This window comes from Ambystoma mexicanum, chromosome 4q, assembly GCF_040938575.1.
Source record: "Ambystoma mexicanum isolate Mex_15411 chromosome 4q, UKY_AmexF1_1, whole genome shotgun sequence".
NCBI classification, from domain to species: domain Eukaryota; kingdom Metazoa; phylum Chordata; class Amphibia; order Caudata; family Ambystomatidae; genus Ambystoma; species Ambystoma mexicanum.
Window position 1 is genome coordinate 252,524,142 of NC_090928.1, and position 12,045 is coordinate 252,536,186.

The 12,045-nt window shown below is 41.9% G+C and overlaps 1 protein-coding gene across 1 annotated transcript in view; it reads right to left on the reverse strand.

Moving 5' to 3' along the window:
* The window catches only part of EIF4A3 (eukaryotic translation initiation factor 4A3), a 155,068-nt gene that overhangs the window by 105,807 nt on the left and 37,216 nt on the right, over positions 1 to 12,045 (reverse strand). Inside the window, exons 2-4 of the mRNA XM_069607816.1 lie at positions 11,086 to 11,158; positions 4,412 to 4,478; positions 1,852 to 1,914 (exon numbers count right to left, since the gene is read on the reverse strand). Coding sequence (XP_069463917.1) covers positions 1,852 to 1,914; positions 4,412 to 4,478; positions 11,086 to 11,158 — 203 coding nt within the window. The remainder of the gene's footprint in view (positions 1 to 1,851; positions 1,915 to 4,411; positions 4,479 to 11,085; positions 11,159 to 12,045) is intronic.

Below are 12,045 nucleotides of genomic sequence, written 5' to 3' on the forward strand. Positions count from 1 at the left end.
TATGAGGTCTTTCTTGGGCTTTACTCTGTGCGCCAAACCAGGTTTAACCCTTTTGTTCGCTTTGCCTTTGGCGGGCTTCATTACTGAAACCCGCCTCTGGCTCCAATGTGTCTGCAAGGGCAGGAAGTGCGGCTACGTGAAACGTCATCGTGTTTCATTAAGGCGCAAATAAATCGCGCCAGAGCTCACACAGATCATGCGTCCTACAGGAAGCATTGCGTCAGGCGGACCCAGAGCCTCTAAACTACAAACCTCAACCCAGGCGGACCCCAAGCCTTTGTTATACAAAGATCTCTCATCTTAAGGTAAGCCCATAATCTATAGATTACTTCTTATCTTTGGAAAGGCCAATTAGAGAAAATTATTTAAAGGCGCCTTTCAAGATTTAGCCATTGAACTTAATGTAACCACATGTTTTCGCACACTTATTGGTTCCAAACCGTAATCTTTCCTTTTCATTTTTTCTTTCTCTTTTTTTCTTTCTAGTTTAGACAGTGGAGTAATTCAAAACTGGCTAAACTATTTTTCGAAATTCCACACTGGGCAGAAACTGCCATTTCAGTACAACAAGTGTGAATTATAGCATCATATGAACTCTTTTCTCAAACCTAAGGAGGAACTCTTTTTTAAGGGTCTATTTCTGTATTAAGTTATTTTCCTTTGTTTGTGTAATATGTTGAATCTAGCCGTTATTATGCAAATACTAAAACTTTCCAATATGCTAAATTTAAATATGATTTGCTTTGTTCCTAGGCACAGTGAATTCATTTGATTGTTCAAAAACTCTCCTGATGATCCATTCTTAACAAATCTGAATGGCAAAACACGTGTAGAGACGGATAATTTTGAATATAAGAACAATAAATGTATGAGAAAAACAATAAATTGCACCATTTCATTTCTTTCCAAAACTAGCATCACACAAACAAGGGAGCCCCAAAAAAATCGAAGTTGGCGCAAAGACAATTTATCCCAACTCTGCATTTATACAAAAGGTGGGTTACCTAATACCAAGAGGACAAGTGGGTAGTCTCCCACAAGATTACCACATCAATTCTTGCCCAACAATGTTCACTAGCCATGTCTGGGATAGGAAACCAGGCCAAGCTAGATAATCCACTCGAGGGTTCAGAGTTAGGCTCAGTGAGCACATACTAGCACAGCTGCCTTTTTACCCCTGCCAAGTTCCACAGGAAAAAGCAAAGTTTGTAGGGAGCCCCATAAAATGGGACAAGAAAACACACAAAAAAATTGTCCTAAAAATTATATATGCCCACTTGCTACCCAGAACAGAGAAGACTGCCAACAAAGTTAGTTGTCCACAAGACTGGGCTTAACCAACAAGGGGAGCCGTTCTAGCAGTAGTAGTGGCCAAAAGGCACCTTTGCGCTGCACAGTAACTGAAATGCATAATTTTTTTATTTGTTTTATTTTTTTTAAAAACACTGCCAATTGGGACTTTTACTCCTTCATTCTGGCAAACATCCTTCCCTCTGTGGCATATTAAACATCTGCCCTGCAAGGAAGGGATGTGACATATCTAATAAATGAAATGAATTACAGAATATTTTAACAGTGGTGGCTGCCGTCCTTAATTGGCAAGCACAATGTGTTAGTACATGGCCAAATTAAAAGCAGGACAACTGCAGGAAATTCCTCTTTGCTAGGGCTTTAAACTGAAAGGATTACGAGAAGCAGGGTTGCCTTTGCAGAGAAAAGATATACAATTTGTAGCACATAATCTGGGAATACGTAGCAAGGAGCTTATCAAGCAATACACCAGACCACCTCCACAACTTAGTTTTTAAAAAGCAGAGCAAGAACAAGCAGCTTAATGCTGTAAATGTTTACCTTCTGAATTTGACCGGCAAGTTCTCTGGTTGGTGCCAAAATTAATGCCTGGGTTTCACGAACCTAAAAAAAAAGAAACCATATTTGTATTTTATTTATATAGCGCACAAAGCCCTTAGGCTTCTGGGCGCATTACTTGAGGTCACAGGCAAGGTATTTACAATACATATAATAGGGTAATTGCATTACAATTCTTACATAGCAGAAATATTTACATTACAAGTATATAGAAGTAGTGGTTATATTTACAGCAGTTGATGCCTACTAAATTATACATCCAAGGTTAAGAGCCATGTTTTGATTTCCTTCCTAAAGCTGAAGAAGGTGGAGTCTGCTCTTAAGGTTGAAGGCAGGGAGTTCCATAACTGGGCTGCCATAACAGGGAAGCTACTCCCTCCTGCTTTTTTTGGCACGTTGAGGCAGTTGGCACGTAAGGTTCTGGTGGGGCGTTCAGATGAGCGTTCTGAGAAGATGGCCACCAAGTATTTAGGGGCCAGGTTGGATAGACATTTATGTGTAAGGGTTAGGGATTTCAGTTTGATTCTATCTTCGAATGCTAGTCTTCTCACCTCTCGTCTGGTGTTCGAAATGTGCTGCATTTTGGGAATGCTTAGCTCTGTTCTTAGGTCATTATTTTGTAAAGTTTGCATTTTATTGCTATTGCATTTACTAGTTCCGAGATAGAGTGTGTTGCAATAGTTAATTTTGACAAAATTAGGGCTCTTGCTAGGGTAATGCAGCTCTCAGATGATAGAAATGGTTTGCACGCATTGATAAGTTTACATGTATAGCTAGTGGATGATGCTGTTGCATTCACCCGTTTGTTCAGACTCAGTGCTGAATCCAAGTAGACACCTAAGGTTTTTACCTCTTTGGAAACTTGAATGCTAGTGCTGTCAATGTTGAAGGATTTGAATTGCTTGCCAAGTTTGTTCAGCCTGCCAGTCGAACCTATGAGGAGAAGCTCTGTCTTCTCGTCATTGAGACACAGACCATGGGTGGCCATCCAAGCTGGTATAATGAGGTAGATATTATTCAGGAGAGCCAAATCGGTGTCATAGTCACCTGTGTTGGGAATGAGAATCTGGGTGCCCTCATAATTAGTGTAGGTTACACCCAGATTGTCAAGGTAATCGAAGAGTGGTTTGGTGAATATCTTGTACATTGTGGGGGAGATGCACGATCTCTGGGGTACTCCGCAGGTAACTGGAGCTGGTTCTGCTGATGAAATGGGAGAGAACTTGGAACGGTTATCCAAAAAGGATTGGAAGCAGGCTGTGGCTCCCGCCGAAAAACATGCAGCTGAGGACATGGGATTTCAGAGCACTTTGTGGTCCACCAAGTAAAAAGTGGGCCGACAAAGCTAAGGAGAGGATAAGGGCAATTTGCCCTTATCCTTTAGCTCATTCATTTGGTTCTTTAGGTCGATGGGAGCCGTTTCAGTACCATGTCTTGGCTGAAGCCTGATTGGCGTAGTCTTAGTAATTTGTTGTCCTCCAGGTATGCTTGAATCTGTAAGTATGCCGCTTTATCTAATACCTTCAGTAGAAATGGGACAGTTATAGGTCTGTAATTTGTGGGAATGCTAGGGTCTAGATTCGGTTTCTTTAGGAGGGAGGAGAGGGGTGGGGAGTACCCATGCGTCTTTAAGATTAGTAGGGACTGAGCATGCATTGAAGGAGGAGTTGATTAGATTAGTAATGAATGGCGCTAGATCCCTAGCTAATTATCTGGCATCTGGATGGTTGGAGTGATGCCATTATAGTAACTTCGGTGAATTTAAACTGGTTGACCTATTTTATTGGGCTCTTTGGTGCTTCCTGGGGTGGTAGGTCGTTGTGTGAGAGCTTTATTTTTTTTCTTCCGTTTTTTTTGGGGAGGAGTGATATTTTATTTCCAAGTGTGTTTTGAATGTTGGTGCACCAAGTTTTGTCTTTGGTACACGTCGGTCAAGGGAGAGGGAGATTCTGATTCTCGTAGGATGGCAAAGAGTTCCTTGGTACTGGAGTTAGCTTTTGAGATTCTCTCATTAAACGTGTCTTTTGCTAAGGAGTATCTCAGATTTATATCTGGCGGAAATTTTAGTAAAGTTCTCCTTGTTCAGAGACGAGGGGTTGTTCCACCATGTTAAGGTGCAACAACTCTAAAGCATTACTTTGTATGCTACGTTCGGTCTAACAATAGTGATACCATTTAATTCCATTAATACAGGACAACATGCATAGATTTGTTTAGACCTTCATTACTTACTAATTAAGCAAAGTACAATCCAAGGAAGTCATAAGATTTAAAAAGTAAGCATGACAAATCAGTTAAGGATGGCGAGTTTGCAGGGGTGATTATAGAGTTGCATACTTCACACTTGTGACACTAGAAGTGTAAGATTAGAGCCTAAAACAAAATGTAGTCCACTGCCGGACACTTGACATTTTAGGAATTTAGTTTAAAAACTTCAATGGGGAGGGGGGAGGACATTGTTGTTCAATAAACAAATCACATTCTCTAACGAGGGAACCTTACTGATTAATGTGTGGCTGATAGAGTAAGTTCCATAGCTTACCTGAATGTCCAGACACTGAAGAACAGAAACACAAAACGTGGCAGTCTTGCCTGTACCAGACTGTGACCTGGAAGAAATGGAAGTATTCATTAATTACTGCAGCAACCCGCGCACACACTTCACCACACCGCAAGAACAAACACCACACAGACCCCCACACAACAGCACACGACGGACTCAGAACCGACACAACACCAATATGCTCTGTGTTCGGCAAAGTTTGTATGCAGTACCTTCTGGTACCGCTACACACAACTAGGACTACAGGTGTAAGCAAAAACAACCTTTGGTATAGGTCTGTACCACACAGTTTTTGGTAGCAAGCTGAGCAGCCAGGCTTATCTCAAGAGGGAATGTGAGCCTGTAAGGGTGTTACACAGAGGTCTATAATTACAAGTATTCAGATAGACACTTATAGTCAAGGTTTCTTGGTAAAACACTTATTACAGTCAGTTTGAAAACATTCACTAAAAGGAGGCAATCAATATCACAAGGAAATATACTACAGTACTTTGCACTATCAGGTTCTGAGACATTTAAACTACTTTGAAGTAGGAGCAAAATGGCATTCACAGCATTTCAAGTAGGAGCAAAAAGACACAAGTTAATAAAACAAATAATAGAGTTACTCTTAAACAGTGCAAATAGTTTGAGTTCACCAGAATAGTTGATTCAATGCAATAGGTAGGCCAAAGTCAATGGGCTAGAGTCTTGTATAAGAAAAACAGTTCTGGTTGTTTAAACGGAAAAGTCTTTGCCACGTTTCTCAGAAGTAGTTCATAGAAGAAAGGTTTGTATGTCGGGTCACAAGCCGACTAGGCCTGCAAGTTGCCAAAGTTGTACGCACTTTCTCAGTGAGAGGTAAGTTCGCTCAGTCGGGTTTTTCACAGTACCTTATTTTGAAGAAAAAGATGCAGCTGAAGACTTCTGTTCCTGCAGATCTTGCTGTTCCTGAGCCTCAGTCGTGGGGACAAGAGGGAAGACGTCGAGGGACTCCTGCACTGCACGGGGACTGGTCACAAAGCTGGCAAATCTTTGATTCCGGTAGCTGTCTTAAAGCACACAAACAGGTGTCCTTCTCCCTGGCTATTCGGTTTCCTGCAGCACTCTGAGGAAAATACAACTAGCTCTTAGAATGGTGTCCAGGTGGCTTACACGTTGATTGGTCCCACCAACTCAAAGGGAAAAGTCATCCTTGAAGGGCTTCTCTGTCGAGATGAACTTGGCGATTCGGGCCTGCACCAGGGCTTCACTGGGCAAACCAATGTTCCAAGAGTTGCAGGAGCCGTCCTCTTACAGTTAGTCTTCGGTTCTTTCGTTCCAGTGGTCGACTCTGCCTTCCAAGCCAAGAGACTTGCCTTTTAAACAGTTTTCTCCCATTCATTACAGTCGGCCAACCAATCACGCCAGAGTGCATTCAGGTCTCCTAGGAGACCAAGCACAGGGAGTTTCGGGCAGCTCCCTCACTTCCTGCCCACCCCAGACACTCGGGCGCCAGAGGCAGTCTTCAGTCCTGAAGCCCGCCAAAAGGCGTAGAAACAAAGGGACCAAACCTAGTTTGGCACGCAGAGACAAACTCTAGAAGGACTTTTCCAAAAAGAAATGGCGAAAAAAGAAGACCGGGACCTGTTTAAACAAAGGGGGCTCAGACGCCATCTTGAAAAACATGACTCCTGCGGTTTTTAGCTACCGGTGTTCGTGGTCAGAAACAATCATGGTAGTTCGTTGTAAAACCACCGACGCCAGCCATTTCGATAGAAAAGGATAGCATTTGACTGCTACATGAGTTCTAGACACAGGGGATACTAGGTAACTCCTCCAGCACTATTGGAAGATCGTGTGTGCTGGGTCTAGGAATTTAAAGAGACTAGTAAAGCCAATTTAACTTTTACATTCTCTGGGAAACAGTTTATCAAGGCCTTTAAACCTTGGGACAGCCAAAAAGGCTCCCCTGTGTCACTGCACTGTGGGTGCTGTGACACACATGAAAAGATTATGCCTATGAAGTTGTCTAGAACTCCATAATCAAAGAACACAACAGTAAAACGCACATCAAAATACACAAGAGTGGGGGGGAAAAAGGCTCACACTCTCCAGTCACCAAAATCCAGCAAAGTTGCCGGGGGTGTCTAAGGTGAAGGGAATTAGCACATGAGAATTCTCCCTAACACTCGGCGAACGGTGTTAACCGAACTGAAGCTGGCAACAGTACTTCACAGCTCCCTTGCTCTGCTCCAAACTTTGTCCTACTAACACGCATAACCTACCCGCTTTTATTGTAGATCCGCCAGAGGACCACTCCGGTGGTGAAAGTGCACAATCAACGTACACGACGTCACTGGGGGCGGGGTTGTGGGGGGACTAGGGCATAGTTGTTGGTATAAAATAACACCGTTACCAGAGTCTATAGGGCAATCCATACTCCCTTTAGCATTCCCCAATAACCTGTTAACAGAGGACCAGAATTGGCAGTCTTGGCCCCTACACATGTTCTCCAGCATGTTCTGATGACGCAGAAGATGGGCGTCCATCTTCAGAGATTTTACATGGTTCTTAGGTCTCAGGAGTTTACGCTTACATACAGTATACTCAGAGACCGACACCCCCAAATCTTCTCAGCTCACTGAGTTCCTTTCTTTTGCGAAACTTGGATTGAAGAATTCCGTCATCGCTCACATAGACTAAATTTATACTCGATGAGCTGTATTGATCTCTAATTCGGCGGGTACAGGCCAGAATAATAATATATACGGAAGCCTTACATTCTTCCCTTCGCACACAACCCGGGGTAACAAAAGCAGACTCCTTCAGGGACAAAAGCAATAGCTGGTTGAATTTGTAGACAGTTTTCCTGTTCCACACCACTTTCGTTCCCTTATTGTTAGACTCCAGTCCCGCCAGGTCCTGTCTGATAAAGGGGGTGGGCATGGAAATAAACAAGGAAAAAGATAAGGGCAGATGTTCCCCCAAATCAGAGGGAATATGGGTCAGGTGTCTGTAGTTGTTCCTGATGCCATTAGAGAAATAAATGTAGTCAATCCTGGAGGTCAGCTCCCCTCTATGCCAAGTGTAGTTAGGGGCAAGTGAGGAGGGTGGATGATCCAATAAAGACATGTCCCAATCCCCCAGAAGGAAATCCAACTGAATACCTCGTCTGATATTCACATGCTGCATCGCAGGGGAGGCCCCATAGAATTCCACTGTGCACCATCTACACAGAAGGAATTGAAATCACCTCCCAAACTCACTTGATTACCATTTCCCCTCTGAATCCAGTCATACATGATATCTCCCAAACCATCCTCAATGGTTGCAAAGGTTACCTTAATGGGATTCCAATAAAGGTGACGTATCAAAATTGGTGTGAAACCAGGCCCCAACTTTAACCCAATAGCCAGAAGCCATTCTGTGTACTTTATACGATTTCCTGTGAAAACCCCAAATTGGAGTCTATAGCGATTGTGAGGCCCCCTCTAGGACGCCCCCCCCATCGCACCTAACAGCCAGGCATGAGAATGTGAAAACCTTCTAGCAGAGGATGGACCATGAGCATAGACTCTTGAACTAAATAGATTCTCGGAAATCTATTGCCTGCAGGATTAAGCATGAATTTACACAGATTGGAGCTGCCACAAGTATTCCAGGAGATGATTTCGATCTTAATTCTGTCATGTATGTCCTGGACCTTACCTCAAGCTCTCGAAGGTCTTAAGGGCCAGCTGAATCCAGGACCACTCCTGACCATTACCCAGGAGGTTAGAGATAAGAGACAACAAAGTACCAGAGTCACACGGCGGTACAGAAGGAAACCTTGCAACTGATTTAATGCTACCGGTCCCTTAAAAGTAAGAAACCTATTGGCTTCGACAGCATTTTGTAATTCCACAAGATCAAATCCCATAGACTTAAAATTATTCTGTTGGTCCCACACCATGGTTGCAGCCATGACCGAGTGGAAATCACTAACCATTCTACCATTATCAATTCTGTGCAGGGATATAGCATCTATATCAGTAGTTATTGTTCTCAGAAGCGGAACCTTATTAAATTTAGTCCCTTTCACAAATGTCACATTAGGCACCCAGACTATGATTTCACTACCAGAGCAAGCAGGTTCTCCCGTCGCCAGCTCTATGGCCCCAGTTTGTACACGTTGACCCAAGTTGACCCAAGCTGGCCCCAGCACTAGGAAGTATAGCCCCTCTCGAGACTTCACATTTCTTTTATTTCTGCGATGAGTCTGAAATATTTTGTTGGCATGTAGCTTTCAAAAACCAATAAACAGTTAAAAAAACAAAATATACAAGAATCCGCTGTAGATCGAGTACTGGGCACAAAGCAATGCAAAAAGTATATGTATCCAGGAATTGGTACATGTGGTGAAGCGTCTATTAAGAAAACGCCATTGATGAATTTCCCAGTGAAGGTAGTTGTGAGTTCATTGGCAGAACGGGGAGGGTGGTTAAGTTGTGGACCATGCCTCTAGCCTCCACACACCAGGAGTTATCACTGTGGTGTGAGATGGTATATTTAGTATTGTGAGACTCTACCCAGATCTTAAGGATCCCTTTTTGTATTTTAGGTGTATTGGCATCCATTTTTGTGATGTTTGAAAAGACCCCCCCCCCCTAACACAGTGTTGAAGCAGTCTACAGTTTTTACAGAGTTTCCCTGAAGAATTGTCACCCTTTGGAATTTGAAGAACAGAAACATGTCGGGAATAATTTTATGACACATTTATAATGTTGAATGTAGTAGTGTATTGTCATTTGGGTCTGTTAAATTGCGTTAGGTCGTTTTAGATGAACTTTTGATGTATTAGCTTTTGTATCCACTGTGTTTTGTTTTTGGGTCAATGTGTTTTAACATTTAATATATTTTTGAATACATTTACACTGAGTTTTTGATGTATTAATGTATACAGTCTATTCTTTCAGGACTTAGTGTGCCGCGTAATCAGGGTCCTTGAGTTTGGTTGATGAGCTAATTAGTGCACATTTTGATTCTATCTCCTTTATATAATAATATACATGTATTTCCCCTGCTGGTGGAGTTAGATGTTGATTTAGGTAGGGGTATTGTTGGATAAACCCATTTAAAACACACAAAGCAAGTGCCAACATAGACAAAATATGTAATAATGCCATGGCTCTAGGACATGACAGTTTATCATTTTATTTTTTGCTTGCGGTTAAGACAAAAATGGTACATGGAGTTTCAGAAACTTTTCAACCCCTCCATGAAATAAAATTGAGGGAAACAAAATTGCAAGGTCAAATGCAGGTAGCCGGCCCTGCATGGGAAATGTCAATTTTTCGTGGGCGGCTTCATATACTTAAAAAATGTTGCTTTGATAGAGTGATGAACAACTTTCATAGGGAAAACATTTTTTTTCTGCCCAACCATCTTCAAATTGTCTGCTTACATTTTCGAGATTGTAGGCATGCACCTAGATATGATCAAGTAATAGTGCAATGAGAAAAAAAACACATAAAATCAAGCAGGCCAATTCAGAGGTATTAACCTTTTAAGATGTATCCATATATAACACGAACAATGAATGCACATCTTTTATACCAAATGTACACATACATTACATGCACCTATGCTACTATACGTATGAAAACTCAAAAAGTTAGAACGGTCAGGATAGATATATATATATATATATATATGATGTATAGGGAATTTAAAATTGCATACATGTACAAAATGTAAAACATCTATACGACTCGTGAACATTTTAAAAAATCACAAAGTTAAAACGCCCTTTAATAAGAGCTTTTATAAATTAAGACGCATATGATACAACAGCAGTTGTACATTTTATATACGAAGTCTACACATATGCGTGGGAGATGTATATTTCGAACATGTGCATCAATACATGTCTAAAAACGTACAAAGTCAGGACTGATTTTCACTCTTGGGGAAGCCAACAGTGGTAGTCAAAAGTTTCTATTCTGAGCCCCCCTTGAGTAAAGATATTGTTGCCAAGGCCCCACCTAGAGTAAACATATTGTTGCTGGGCCCAGGATACTACATTTGCTCATTTTATTCCTATTAAAAGCAGTCACTGTACTACTGTTTTACAGAGATAGCCCCACAGTTTGAAGACCATTACCCTAGTGTGTTGTCACCGTAGGGCAATAATCGGGCACCTGAGAGGCACAGTTATGACTGGGCACTGGAGCGGTGACCCCAATACCACACGGCTGAAGGTAGAATGGTAATAATGGCTAGGGGAGCGTCAGAAGAAGTGCCTCTGACCACCAAAAATAAATCAATTATACAAAAATAAACAAAGAAAAAAAAACGATTTCGAGAGAACCTATGAAAATGGTTGCAGAATCCCCAAAAATAGTCTGATTTCACATTCGCCATGACTCGCAAAGACTCACTTCTTGATCACCAGCTTTGTAGAGCTCCAAATACTGAACATAGAAACTATGAAAATAAATACCATGGACTACCCATCCTAAAATGGCAGATTCACAAAGCACCTTTTGTGTCAATTTAAGATTTCTTTTTCTGCCCTGCAACAGTCCCAACCATAGTAGTTTAACAGCACCAAGGCTTGCCAGAAAGTGGTGTATTACACTTCCGCCAGGGGTATGCAGATCTTAATCATGGTAGAAATGGAAAGCGGCATAACAGGTAGTTGTCAGACTTACTGTGCAATTACATCTCGTCCTTTAATTATCTGTTTGATGGCTCGCTGCTGAATAGCAGATGGTTTTTCAAAACCTGCAAATAGGAAAAATAAAACCATTACAATTGTTCACTTTAGAATTAAAACATGCAGGCCAATATTAATTGTTGTACTGCCCAAAAGATCCATTATTTATAAGGCTGCTGTCAATCTGGGCAGGGACCTGAAAAATTACTGCACCAGAGGGCTTGCAAAATCTACCAGCCGACTGGCATTGGCGAAATGTTTTTTGAAGGGCGAGTACCATTTGTAGGGTACTTGACCTTGCTTGCGAGCATGGGGGATGTTCAAAACCATTTGACATTTACTGAAAACAGACCGTTTGCAGTAAATTGCAAATAAATATTTCACTGTGCATGGATAGCCTTTGGATGGCAGCACAGCATCGAATGTGAAGTGTGCTTATGTTGACAAGCAACGTTTTAGAAGAATCTATCTTAGGGCGAGTATGTAAATTAAGGAACCGTTTCGGGAGGATAGCTCAGGGGCAACGTGCTCGCCTTGGAAGCAAGACAACACGGAGCACCACAGGTTCGATCCCCGGGTCCGCTCTTAGAAACCTCCGAGTATTAAGCATGTTATAAATAACCTAGATCATATCATAACTCACCCAGCAGGTCTAGTGGGATTTTAAAGAATCTGCAAGGACTGCACTAGCCAACCTGTTTTGTCCAGGATACTTATCACGCTTTCCCCAAGCTTGCGAAACCCAAGCAGAGGCAGGTTACACATTTGGAACAAACACTTTTCAATGTTAGAGTTAACTTGATGATGGGTGCAACTACAATTATGGAACCCCACCCACTTGGAATGATATTAGTGCAGAGATCATAAAATTCTTAGATGTAGAAAACAAGCACTGGCAGAGGTCATTAGTTCGTCCAATGCTCGGTTGAATAGGACAGGTTAAAAATTAAAACAT